This window comes from Callospermophilus lateralis, chromosome 12 (assembly GCF_048772815.1).
Source record: "Callospermophilus lateralis isolate mCalLat2 chromosome 12, mCalLat2.hap1, whole genome shotgun sequence".
Classification (NCBI taxonomy): Eukaryota; Metazoa; Chordata; class Mammalia; order Rodentia; family Sciuridae; genus Callospermophilus; species Callospermophilus lateralis.
The window spans coordinates 51,117,691-51,131,864 of NC_135316.1; the positions used below are offsets into that span (position 1 = coordinate 51,117,691).

Here is a 14,174-nt window from a genome sequence, read left to right on the forward strand (position 1 = left end):
TTGGTTGGCATCCATTTTCTTTCATAGCTTGGTTTATATTATTCCAAGCCCTTCTCACTTTAGAGTCTGGGTTCAGAAATCACTTGAGATCTTGATTGGTTTACTTCTAAAAGTGACTAGTCATTTTTCTCTAACAGTTTTTAAAATGCTATCAGTGTGTATGTGTGTTAGGTATTTTTATAGTAATATCTTGGAGTGGATGGATCTGTTGTGATTTTGTATATTTCATATACATGGAAACATATAACAAATGACATGCACCTAATATGTTGTATTTATCATAGGAAAATGGATATATCTTTTAAAATCTAATATTAAGTGGAAAAAGCATGAACAATGGGATATATAAGAAACACTGCTTTTGAAAATAAAAACACACTAAAATTAATATAATTTTTTTTGGTGCTGGGGATTAAACCCAGGGTTTTGTGCATGTAAGGCAAGCACGCTACCAACTGAGCTAATTAATATAATTTTAAAAGGACTATTAATATATAAATCAGTATATTTTAGATGCAGTGAAAAGTCACATATTAGGTTGACTAGAAAAGGAACCATGTATTTTATGAGAGAGTCAAAGAATAGTAGATGGCTTAGTCTCATATGACAAAAATTAAATAAATATCAAAGAAGTTGAAAAGGCAAGAAATTGTAACTTAAAAACATATTTTTTGGTTTTCTTAGGGATATTTTATTTATATTTAGTTAACTAAATATAAAATCATGTGTATACTTAATATATAAATTTTCCTTAAGTCCATTTTCTACTATGAATTGAAAGTTTCGGCATTTTAAAATAAGCTTTTATAATCATATTAAAGTCAATAGAATACATGCTTGCAAAAACCTCTTATATGTATATTTTTCAGCTTCATTCTTTAACATGCCTCAACTTACTGTTTTTCAGCCTCAGGCTCTTAAAGCTCTGGTTTTCCTTTAATAAGTATACTTAATGAAGCATTCATTTTTTTAAATATGTCTAGTATTTTTTATTCAATTAATAGTCAAGAAAGATATCTTAAAGAAGATAAAGTTAAAATAAGATTTTAAGTAAAATAGAACAATATGTAATTTCTAAAACATTTATATCTTAAAATAGAACATTATGAAAATGATACGTTGAAATATTAATATTCTTAATCCAAAGAATTTTATAACTTACTTTTCATTTTAATGTCAACTGAATGTAAACAGAATGACAATGTTTAGTCCCCAACATTGCCTCTTGAGAGTTTTCTTTGATTTCTGATATGATATAAATGCAGGATGCCTCATTCAGTATGATTTAGTGCCCTTGAGGAAGGGTGAAGAGCACAGCTCAAATAGGGAAGATGAATTCCCTGTAGCAACGCAGACGCTCACATTTTTAAAAGATAGAAATATTTTTCCACACAATTAGCACAAAATCACATTGTTAAGCATTTGCCTTCAGGTCATTAACTAATATGTTCACTAACAACTTTCACAAAATGAATTGGAAGAAAAAAATATTTTCTGCCTGAGTCAGAACTGTGACTGATTTGGAATTAAACCATCCGTATTGGTATTCTGTCAATAGCCTTATACTTTCACTATTTCTGTTGTAAGCCAGGAAAAAACACATCTTCTAACACATCTATTTATTTAATAATAAATACTTTTTAAACAAAATTTACTTAACTCCTTTATATTTGATTCTGTTTTTTTCTTGAAAATTGAGTAATATATTATTTATAAAACAAATTAGAACAATATGTCTGCTTACTTCATAAAATTGTTAATGTTGTGTTATTTTTATTGTGCAGGGAACAATGATACTAAATATTTAATATTGTGACAAAGACTTAAATATGAAGAAAATAATACAGTGTTCAGAAAGAAAATAATCTATAATTCAAGATAACCTATGAAAAATATGAAATTTGGAAAGAAAAACCCTAAAACTTTAGATATGGTGTTAGATGTTAGTATGCGAATTTTACTCCCTGATAGGATAGGATAAAGTGTTCTCTACAATCAGGTCCTAAAGAGCTTATTGACAGTCTTTAAATTAACATGACCTATGAATACAAGTAGGGCATGAAGCAATTTGGAAAACATCATCACGGGGCATTATTCCATGTTGCAGAATAATAGCAAACCAATTCTTATTAATGTCAATTGGCAGGATATGAGATTTTTCATATACCAAAACTGGAATATAATGATCTTCTAAGCACAAAGGGTTTTGTGAGAATTAAAAAGAGTGACTGACATTTACTAACAATAATAAAGTTCTCCTTTAATAAAGACTCCTCACAGGACTACCTATAAGAGACCCTACTCTCTATCCAGGAGCAGACATGAAGCTTGAACATTACCTTTGCCTTCTCCTTGATATATTCACACAGACTACTGATACTACCATTACAGATCTGACAAGGCAGGAATAGCAGGAACAAGTAGCACATTCTCATTTCCTAGAAGTGAGGTAGAATAACCTCCTGCCAACTGAGGATCTCCTCCTATGATAATACTGTCAACCATTTTGATAATGACAAGGCAGAAGCTCCACAAGTTTCAACCCTCAGGACCAGTCAGAAAAGAAAAGTCAGCACCTCTTCTCTCCACAGAAAGAAGTGTTGACTGCAGGAGTTAAGTTGGGCTTAGAGACTCTTAGTAGTACATACAATGTCCCAGGTACAACAAGCTCAGTCACTCATGGCCGGTCAAGAATGGAAATCTGTTTATTTCCCTTTTATAGTTCATGTCGATCATATTCTTTCTATAATGATCTCTGTTTTCTTCATATTATCATTAGGAGGCTCTTGGGGGAATACATGTTAATTCATTATTTGTTAAGTAAATTGCATATCTTTATGCATTGGTTCAATTTACTAATGGCAAATTTTGTTATTGACAGTATTTCCTCCTTCTGTTTTTTATTTTAGGTGAAAAATATGTGATTTTTTTTTCTGTATAAAAGTTTCCTTTATCTTTTACAATGACATACATTTTATTTGTTATAATTTTATAATACATGTCAAAATAAGATATCCATCTCTCATTATAGCATTATGGGTCAAATTGTATCTCTTAAAATATCATATGCTGAAGTCCTGACTACCAGTACTTCAAAATATTACTATACTTGGAGAAAGGACCTTTAAAGAGGTAACAAAAGTAAAATGAGGTCATACCTGTGGGACCCAATCCAATCTGACTGGTGTCCTTTTAGTTGGATGTTAATACATCCCATAAAGGAAGACTATATGAACACACAGATGATGGCCATCTAGAAGCCAGGCAGGGCTGCCTCAGGAGAAAGTACTCCTGCTGACATCTTGATGTTGGATCTCTACCTCTAGACCTATGAGGAAACAAATGTCTGTTCTTTATGCCACCTAGTCTGTGATATTTTGTTGTGACCACTCTAGAAAACTAATATCTCTCTGTGTGTGTGTGTGTGTGTGTGTCTACACACATATGTATGTATACATATATATAATCTTTATATATTTTTAATATGTATATATTTTATTTTTATGTGGTGCTGAGGATTGAACTGAGTGTCTCACATATGCAAGTCAAGTGCTCTGCCACTGAGCCACCACCCAGGCTGAAAACTAAAATATTTGGGTATAGATATGCATATATAGATATTAAACATACCTTTTCAAAATGTATCGTTTTGGCAGTAGTATTAGTAAGAGGTAGAGAATGTCCCTAATTTCATTTTGTTTCATATAGTAGCCTTTTGTACCATTAGGAAACTAATTTATCTTTTGTTCAATGTATTGAATAACACAGTTGTACTTACACATTCCTATTTGTATCTGTATCTAATTATGAACTTTATTTTGTTTGGTATAGGAGATTATATGGTAATATCCCTGGAAAATCAAATTTTTGGAATGTTATCAGTGGAGTTGTAGGCAGAGAAATTGTGGTTGTGTTACTATCTGAAATCTGTAGGATTTAATTACTTTCAATGTATACCCAATAGTATAATGCCTATATTGGTCAGACTGACTGAGAAACCATGGACCCCCTGACTGGGTGCTATTGTATAATAAAGTGGCAGGATAGGAAGCCACTCAAAGAAGGGATATGGTGTCACTGGACTACAATGATTGACTGCCTCTACTAGAAAAAAAAATATAAAGCTATTCTAAAATAACTCAATTTCCTAAAATTATGATTACTTCTTTTGTCTTATTTCTATCAAATGAGCTTGAAGATCATCTTTCAGTTTATATTTATGAGAAGTTTTCCTTAATTGAGAAAATGAGAAATATGACTTAATGTATTTTTCACCTTGATATAATTTAAAGTCTTTGTGTTTCTTGTCATATGCAAGCAATTAGCAATACATGTCATCTTGTCTTTAGTCTGAAGTAATTAATGTTATTCTGAGATACCATCATTTAGTAATGGAATGATTATGTTTACATGATTCTGCTCATGTAAAATCAACAGCTTATTAATAACATTTTAAAACTATTGTCACTGAAGTTCTTAGTCAATCATTTTGCTAATCATTTAATAAAATGTACTTATAGAAGTGATTAATTTATGTTTACAAGTACATGTATTTTCTTAATGCTACAAATGATACTTATAGAAGTGATTAATTTATGTTTACAAGTACATGTATTTTCTTAATGCTACAAATGATAAAATAGAATACAACACTTCACTGTTAACTGAAATTATAGTAATGTCTTATATTCCTCTTCAGTTGAAACTCATCTCTTTAGTGATATTTTCCGAAGTAATTTGAATATAAACATTATGTGAATCATGAATATAATTATTATTTTATTTAAAACAAAAACTACAAACTTCTTTCTTTATTCATCCATTAAGGACACTTCTGGTTTTTCACTAAAAATTTAATTTAGTTCATCACAATTCCTTCAGTATAAAATCTATAATTTCAACATATCTAACAATTAGACAAATACAAATTAAAACCATACTGAGAGTCCATCTCACAGTAGTCAGAATGGCAGTTATTCATAAAGGTAGATTCATACATTGCTGGTGGGATAGCAAATTGATGCAACCACTCTGGAAAGCAGAATGGAGATTCCTCAGAAAACTTGGAATGGAACCACCATTTACCCAGTTATCCCACTTCTTGGCATATATCCAAAGGACTTAAAATCAGCATACTATAGTGATGCAGCCACATCAATGTTTATAACAGCTCAATTCACAATAGCTAAGCTATAGAACCAACAATAAAAGCAACGTAGGTGCCCCTCAACTTATGAATGGGTAAAGAAAATGTGGAATATTAATTACTTAGCCAAGAAAAAGAATGTCTTTATGACTTTTGCTGGTAAATGGATGGATCTGGAAACTATCATGCTAAGTCCCCAAATTACTAAAAGTTGAATGTTCTCTCTGGTATATGGATGCTGACACACAAAGGGGTTGTGGAGAAAATTTGGAGAATAGAAGTTCAGAAGACTAGACAAGGAGGAATGACAGGAAGGGAGAGAGGATAGGAATAGGAAAGATAGTAGAATGAATCAGATATAACATTCCTATGTTCATGTATGAATGAATATACTATCAGTGAAACTCTACACAATGTACAGTCACAAGAATGCAACCCTAATTATAATAAGTCATACTCCAGTATGTGTAATGTGTCGAAATACATCCTACTATCATATATATCTAAAAAGAACAAATTTTAAAAATTTAAAAAAGAAAAACAAAATCTATAATTTCAGAAAGCTCTAATATTTTCTTGACTTCCATTACCATACAGGGAATTCCCTTTGGGCAACCCAATGAGCCATTTTCATTACAGTTGAACTCCTTCCATTGTAGTTCCAAAACATAAGGTACACAGTTCTGAAAATAAAATAAATGGTAAGCTATTCTCAATTTCTTAAGAGTTTTTCCAGTTATTTTCATTCCCTATATACTAATCCTATTTTTAAAATAAGTACAGTGAATATGAGCATGTGATTTCAAATTAGAAGTGTAGGTACATTAAAATAAATATTAATAAAAGTAAAATAATAAGAGCAAAATTACTTCCTCTATTGTTGCAATTATTCATTTCTTTTTTCTCTTTGCAATATAAATGATGGTCAACAAATCATAGTTCAACAATGTGATATTTCTTTGAAAGATACTTACTGATTCTATGAATATTTGAAATTGGCCAATATTCAAGGACTGAAAAAGAAAACAGGAAAAAAATCGAGGTTTCATTTTTTTTAATGTACTCTGATATGTGGTAGATTGTTGAAGTTTAATTAGAAAATATAAAGCCCTAAAAAATATAAAGGTATAATTTGCAGTGAGTAAAGTTCAAGCTGCCAACACAATGTCAAGAACAGAGTTGGGAAGGGATATGTTCATTCATGTCCTTCAAGTCCTTCACTATGTTGTCTCACTTTCTCCAAATAATAAAGTTATAGATCTAGTTTATGCTCTGGCAATGCAAGTAACTACAGAAATCATAAGAAAAAAAATGTTTATATGGCATGGACCAGATATATATTATAGGGACTACAGTGAACTAGAGAACTTATCATCCTATGAAAAAATATTTACTTAGTACTGGCATACTGTGTCTGAAATATATCTAAGACTAATTTTCTATAAAAATTATAGTTACTGATCATTTCTTAAAAAATATACATCTTTCCCTTAATAGTTACTATATGAGATAATATGTGCATGGGGTTTAGCATTTCCTAGAGTCACATGACACACTAGTCAGAGAATTATGGTTACTAGTCAGTAACAAAATAGGTGAGGACTTAGTTCCTAGTTTGTAATGAACAGTGACTTTATAATTTAATATTTAAAAAGTAACATTAAAGTATTTAGGAATTGCTGATGATTTTTCAAATAAAAGGGTCAATATTCTTGGTTTAAAGTTTCAAAATAATTGAGCATAACTTTGTTGTGTATTGTGTGAAGGACACAGTTGCAAGCATCAAGAAGTTATGTCAAATGAAAAGAAAAATGAAGTGCTGCAATACCTTGAAAACAAAGTATAATTAAAATAGTATAGAAATATGATGAACTCTAATGCATAGTTACAAACAACTGGGTAAAACATGAAACTTACAAAGCACAAAACATTTTCACACTTTATCATAAATAATAATTTCAAGAAAACTTTGAAAAATAATCAGAATTTGTTTTTATTCCCTGAATTTAAATCTCAAATTTTCCCCTTTTACTTCCCTTTATTTGAGCAAAATATTTATCCATTCTAAAACATCGATTTAACTTACTGAAAAAAATGTAAATGGTAAATGTATTTAATTACAGAATATAATTTAATGGATAAATAAAATATCTATAAAACTCTTATAAGTTTAACTCAAATGATGCTAGTTTATATCCCTAACTTATTATTTGTCAAACTGAAGTTCAATGAAGATAAATTGCTTGATTCTGGTCACAGTATTTATACACATACAAGTAAAATTTGGTTTTAGATTCTGGTTGAATGCTATTAGTTAAACACATATTTTTCAAACAAAAGTATATGGTACAAAATGAAAGAATATTTTCTAATAATATAGTAAACATGAATATCAGATTTCATTAAATTACAAATGCATATATGGGACATTACATACAAAACCTTCTGCAATTTACATCTCACAGTTGGAAAAAGTAAAGAAAGGACACAAATTGGAATCATCTGCAAACTATATAACTGACAAAAATTCATAAAGAACTTTTAAAATTTCACAGAAAAAAATAAGACATCAAATAATGAACGAGATAACTGAAAGATACTTCATACGGAAATGTATGCTAATGAATAATATACTTACAAAATATGCTCAACACCACTAATCATCTGGGGAATACAAATTAAAACAATGAGATACCACTTCACACCTATTAGAATGACTAAAATTAAGAGTTTGGCTATAGCAAAATGCTTCTGGCTATGTCCATTACTGTGGTGCAGGCAAGGCAAGGTATGTTGTTACAGGGAATCAAGGTTAGGTATTTTTTTTAGTTTGGGCAATGAAGAGTGAATCAAGAGGTAAAGATCATTTTTTAAGGACACTATAATGAACCAGAATCTAAGCTGAATATTAATTGGGTAAGTAGAGAATTATGATAGAAGCATAAGATGGACAGTTCGGATTTGTAGCTAATATGTTTACCAATCATAAAGGTTTTTCTGTTCCATATTTATATATTTATTTTTGTTGTTTTTAGGTATACATGACAGTAGGGTGTACTTTGACACATTATGCATACATGGAGTGTAACCCATTCCAATTTGGGTCCTGTTCTTGGTTGTATATGATGTGAAGTTAAACTGTTCATACATAGGAAAATTATATCAGATTCATTCTACTGTCTTTCCTATTCCCATCCACCATCCTTTCCCTTCATTTCACCTGTCTAATCCAATGAATTTCTATACCTCCCCTTCTTACCTTCCCTTGTTATGGGTTAGCATCCACATATCAGAAAGAATGATATGGCTTTGGCTTTTGGCGACTGGCTTATTTCACTTATCATGATTTTCTCCAGGTTTAGAGGCTGAGGTGACTGGAGGAAATTTTATTTTTTTAATAAGAAGATCAAAGGAGGTGAATGTTCCATTTCTGAAATAATAATCCATTTTCAGTTTGAGGTCAAAGAAGTGTGAAAGCTGTTGGGGTAGAGTAGAATACTATGATCCAGATTATGAAGGAGATATTGTCAGAGTGAACAGAAGTCTGAGCAGGAAGTAACAGGATAAAAGTGCTGTCAGATACCATGTATTCCTTTTAAATTGATTCTTTTGTTGGAAGAAGCTAGAAGTTGTTTTTGGAAATGCTGTGAGGAAGGAAGAAATCTACCATAGCTCCATCTTTCCTGGGGTCTACAAGCCTGACCAGAAAGGTAAAGTAATGGGGCGATTCCACTGAGATCTCTCCAGGAAAAACAGCCAACAGAACTTTCAGAAAAGAGATTGAAAGGCAGAAGTTTTGATAAAACTTTTCTAAGATGGTGGAAAATGATGTGCAATTGGGGCAAATTAGAGAATACTTAGAGCATAGTGGAGTACAAATAAAAGTGAAGTACAGATCTGGGAGCCTTAAATAAAAGGAGCTTAGTAATTAAATTTAAACTTACATGGTTTTGTAAAGGAAGATGAATAGTTTATCATTTCTGAGAGGATATTTGTAGTACCCATATAATTCTTCTCTCCTGAAGTTAAGGATCACTTGCTGACCTTGAGGAAATGCAATGTCAGTGAGGGAGGACCCTTGGATATAAATGACTTTCAGATGGTTTCCCTTTCAGGAAATTATGAGGGAAGGGGACTTTTCTCCTTTGGTTCCCACTGAGTATCTGGAAATAGCCTGCATCATATGGAAGGTCATCAATGAATAATAATATTTGAATAAATGAATTGATAAGAAATTCAAAGAAATAATAAAAGTGAGAGGTTCAGGAATATATTTCTCTTTAGCAATATTGCTTCACTTACATAAGGTTATCTGTTTTTTAACCAAATTTTAATTTGTGTTTACTTAATCTAAGAAAAAAACAGTATGAATCCCTTTGCCTGTTATGAATGACCTCCCAAGTACCCCAAGTACATACTCAGCATTGAGGCTTATAATTTTTATACTAAAGTTAATCAGCCTAAATACATCTTCTCCTACTTTGCCTGATATCTTATTTTTCTTCCATTTACTAAGGCCTATACCACAAAGAAGCCTTTTCTTTTCAATTGTATACAAAAAATATTGATAACCTCCATTATGCATGATTTTCCATTTTTATAGTGTGCCTCATGCCTCCTATTTTGTTACTGTAATTTCCCTATGATAAAAGCTCTTCTAGAGAAACAGTCTTGCTTGTTCCATACATTCTTGATTTCTAGTATTATAAAATAGGATAAAACAATTAATAGGATTGATTGTTTTCTGGGTATAGACAGCTTCCATGGACAACCACTTATGTAAGGATTTTATCTATCTATAAACTTAACCAAAATGTTAATAATGTCACTTAATAAAGTTTTAGAAATAGATAAAAGAGTAAATGCACCACAAATTTCTTTCACTTTGAGCAACAAGATGCCCCCATTTTTCATTCAAAAATTGATATTTAGCAATATACACAAACCTTTTTATTATACACTTAAATGTATACAACTTATTGTGTGGCATGTAAATATTTTTACACAATATTTCATAAACATTAATTATAAATTTTAGTATGATTTTGATTAATGTAAATTAGTAAAATAACATAGGAATAAAAAGAAATTATATTTACAAAAGACATTTAAACCCATTCCTCAATTATCTAATTTATCACTTTGAAAATGTTATAAAAACCCAAATTTCTTTGTAGTGTTGATCCAACTTAACATTTGAATTCAAAGAGGAGAGATAGAGATTCTGATCAGTATGTCCTATGCTGTCACTTGAACCTGAATTACTGCTACTTATATTATGATGCAATAATGACCATTTTCCTACAGATAGGAGCCCTTGATAACTCCTCCCACTCCAAAGGAATCTGACCTCACCACCAAAAAAAAAAAAAAAAAAAAAAAAAAAATTTTCTATCTAAAGTAGGGAATTTCGAGAGTAATGGGTCTTTTCTGTGAACAGTAACACACCAAAGTGAATGTATAGGATACAGAATAGGATATTCACAAATTTCTAGATCTCTGAAGTTGGCCTGCAGTCTTTTGCTAATATCTTTTGAGGAATGATCAATGATAAAAAGGTTTTAGATATTTTCTGTGTCCTATTAGGACTGCAAGTTTGTCAAGCAGTTGGTTGTAAACCATACTTTAAATCTTTCCAAGGCTAAATCATTTTTATTTAATTGGTGCCAGATATGGTGGAACAGTGGTCAGTAAACTATGAGGTAGATTATTTCCCTTAAAAAATGAAGTAAAAATGTGTATTAATCTTCTTTTGCAGGCTGTGAAACTCTTAGTTATCCATATTACTTAATAGAGTGCTAACAAGAGACATTCAATACACTTAATTTGACATTTTGTAGAGGTAGTAGCACTGATAGAAGCAAATGGGTTCTCTTCCTATACTTTTCTTATATTCCATTCCCCAACACCAGACAAGTATCAGAATGAGATATGATTTCAGGGATATTCAATAAAACCCCATAAATGTTTGCTTTCTGTGTTTTAAGTGCTCAAAATTTAAATTCATGAAAAGCAAAGTAATAATCCTCCACAGTTTTAATCGAATGTTATGAAATCATATTTGTATTTCTAATGAATCTGTATGACTCACTTTTTGCAAAAGTATTTTTTTAAATGAGCTCTTGATTAGATGAATTATCAACATTAATACTTTTAAGAATCAAAATTTGTCCAATTTCCTTTGAACATAAAATACTCAACAGAATTCACATTTCAAACTAAAATTTTATTCTAGTTTGGAGAACTTTGTTCTCTCACTTCCTTTTTCTTTCACATTAATACATCTAGTTATTGGAGTTGTTCCCCTCTCAATAAACACAAGGAACATAACAAGAGGAAAAATAAACTTACAAATACTAATTTTTCTATTATCACATATTTTAAATCCTTACCAGTTTTATGGCCTCCTGAACTAGATTATTAGAATAAATATAAAGAAGAGCCAGAAAAGATACTTCTCAATAAATCACATGTGGACTAAACATGAGAAATTATAAATTTCACTAGATTATTCATAATTCTAATATGTTTTAAGACAAACATTTGCTCTTAAGAGATACCTGTTATCATCCAATGTCTTTAAAAATAAAGTGTAAACCCAGCTTTTACATTTGATGTCACATGTTTTGAGTATTTTTGGCATTATTTCAACGTTCCAATTCTAAAATGTAAGTAAACAACAACAACAAAAAAATTCATTTTTTTTTCTTTAAAGGACTTTATTTAGTTTCCAGGACCAAATACGGAGCCCTATGAACTTCTGGGCTTTGCTCTCCAATCCCAACACCAGTATTTTAACTTCAAATTCCCTTTTTTTCCCCTGGAGTGTCAAGGATCCTCATGGTTCTCAGGTCACATCTCCCAGTCCCCCTTCTGCTCTATTTCATTGTTGTGCTGCTGAGCTCCCTTTCCTGAAGGAAGCTGTACCACGACTGGAGGAGCAGGGCCTCCTCCTGCAGGGCCCTCTCCTCCTGCTGAAGGGCGCTGTGCTCTTCTCTCAGAGCCTTGTTCTCCTTCCGCAGGGCCCGCTCCTCCTTCCACAGGGCCTCTTCCTCCTTCCCAAGAGCGATTCCCTCCTTCACCAGGGCCTCTTCCTCCATGTTGATGGCTTTCTTCTGGTGGTGCAGGGCCCTGATCTCCTGGTTCAGAGACCTCATTTCCTCGTCCAGAGCTTTGGCCTCGCTCTGGAAGGCGATCTCCTGCTGCTTGAGGGCCTTGAGCTGAGCCTCGCGGGCTCGCTTCTGTTGCCGGCTTGATTTTCTCTGCGTGTTCAAGGCCTTGACATTTTCTCTAGGTAATTTCTGCTTCTCCAGGGTGCTCTTTTTAAGCTCCCAGAGCACCTGGTTTTCCTCCTGCAGGAGCTGGTTCCGTTCCCGGATCAACTTGTTCTCCCTTCGAAAGGCTTCGCTCTCCCCGCGGAGAGCTTTGTTTTCTCTCCAGAGGGACTTGTTGTCCTCCCGGAAAATGTCGTTCTCCTCGCGGGACGCGCGGTTAGCTTTCCAGAGATTCTTTCCCACTTCGGGAGACTCGGGTTTGGTTTTACTTTGTTCTCGGGCACAAGAGCAGAAAGGGGAGAACAACTGCAGTATCTTCTTTTTATTTATCCGTTTTGATTCGGAGCTATCCATTGTTCCTTAGTGTGCTGCGCGAAATAGATCTACCTGGCTCCTACTTCAGGGGGACTAAGGATATTTGCATCAGAAAAAGCCCTAAGTGTGTGGAGAATTTCTTCATATAGTTCTGGTTGTGGTGTTGACTTGTATTAGGAGAAATGTGGCCGGGTCTAAACCAGGCTCAGTCCGGCTCACTGGAGGAGAAAGCAGTGAATATATGAATTAAATTCAGTAAAGTAATTATAAGGTTGATATCACTCAAATTGGGTCTAAGTCACAACACGTAAATTATATATTAATAACTTTATCTTGAAGTACATATTGAGTCGATCAAGAATAATGCATGGAATTATTATCTGCATGTCTCAGTTAAATTATTTCTGCTAAATATAATCTTCCACTAATCACTTCATTTTCAATAAATATATCACTTGTTATTAGTATGGAAATACACAAGTATTTTAAAAATGTTTCTAGTTATATAAAAATAATTCCAGTAAGAACTAAAAAACATTTTTAAAAGAAGTTCTGTATCATACTGTTTAAACAGTTAAGATTATTTGAATTGCTAAATATTTAAATAGAGTCTCACTTACAATTTTGTGATCTCTGAATTCCCTGAACATCTGATCTCTGCTAATAACAGAAAACAAATAAGCAACATCTCATGTCAACTATAGTGATGTCATTTAGTGTCAGAATTAATGACACAATGAGTCAGATATGTAGCATTTGGCTGTTTTCTTAGTATGTGTTTTAAGAAAAAAATTGATTTTGAAGATAAAGTGTATAGTTGATGTTTTTTTGTTAAACTAATATGTATTTGATCCTTACTTCCATATAAATTATTAACATTGACTTAAAACATTGATTTTTGCTGTTAACTAAACAGCTTATATTAATAATAGGTTATTTTCAAATGACTAATAAACACTGTATAAATCAAAGGTGAAAATATTTAAAAATTTTAAGACCACTCCTGAATAATCAATATAAGATAAATTTTTGTTATATTAAGAAACTTAGACTGGTAAATTTTTAGTTACAGTAATTTCATTCTACATGCAGTTAATATTCAACTTTTATTCACTGACAGTACAATAAACAGCATAGTACTGACTTTTATAGTTTTTTTCAAAAATGATATTTCTGATAAGTTATGACAATATTTAACTATTTGGATGTTGCATGGATACCACAATGTTTTACCTGATATAATAACAAATAATTGGTTTAAGACATAAATTTGAAAATTTAACATAAAATAGCATGAATAGCCCAAAATACTCATATCTGAGTAAAGATCTGTCAATTGTTCATCTTACCACATTTATTAGCAGCCATTTATTTATTTATTTTTAATAAAGTTAAAAAGTACTTTAATTTCTATATGTATGTTCATACTAACTTAATAA

The 14,174-nt window shown here is 31.7% G+C and overlaps 1 protein-coding gene across 1 annotated transcript; it reads right to left on the reverse strand.

Moving 5' to 3' along the window:
• Positions 1–11,971: 11,971 nt before the first annotated feature.
• Positions 11,972–12,774, reverse strand: LOC143411749 (uncharacterized). Its single transcript, XM_076872638.2, has one exon. The coding sequence runs from the start codon at positions 12,772–12,774 to the stop codon at positions 12,025–12,027; it is 750 nt and encodes a 249-aa protein (XP_076728753.2). The 3' UTR covers positions 11,972–12,024.
• Positions 12,775–14,174: the final 1,400 nt, after the last annotated feature.

Bases quoted from the DNA above. Each gene is read 5' to 3' on its own strand.
- LOC143411749 (XM_076872638.2), bottom strand. From the start codon at position 12,774: ATGGATAGCTCCGAATCAAAACGGATAAATAAAAAGAAGATACTGCAG.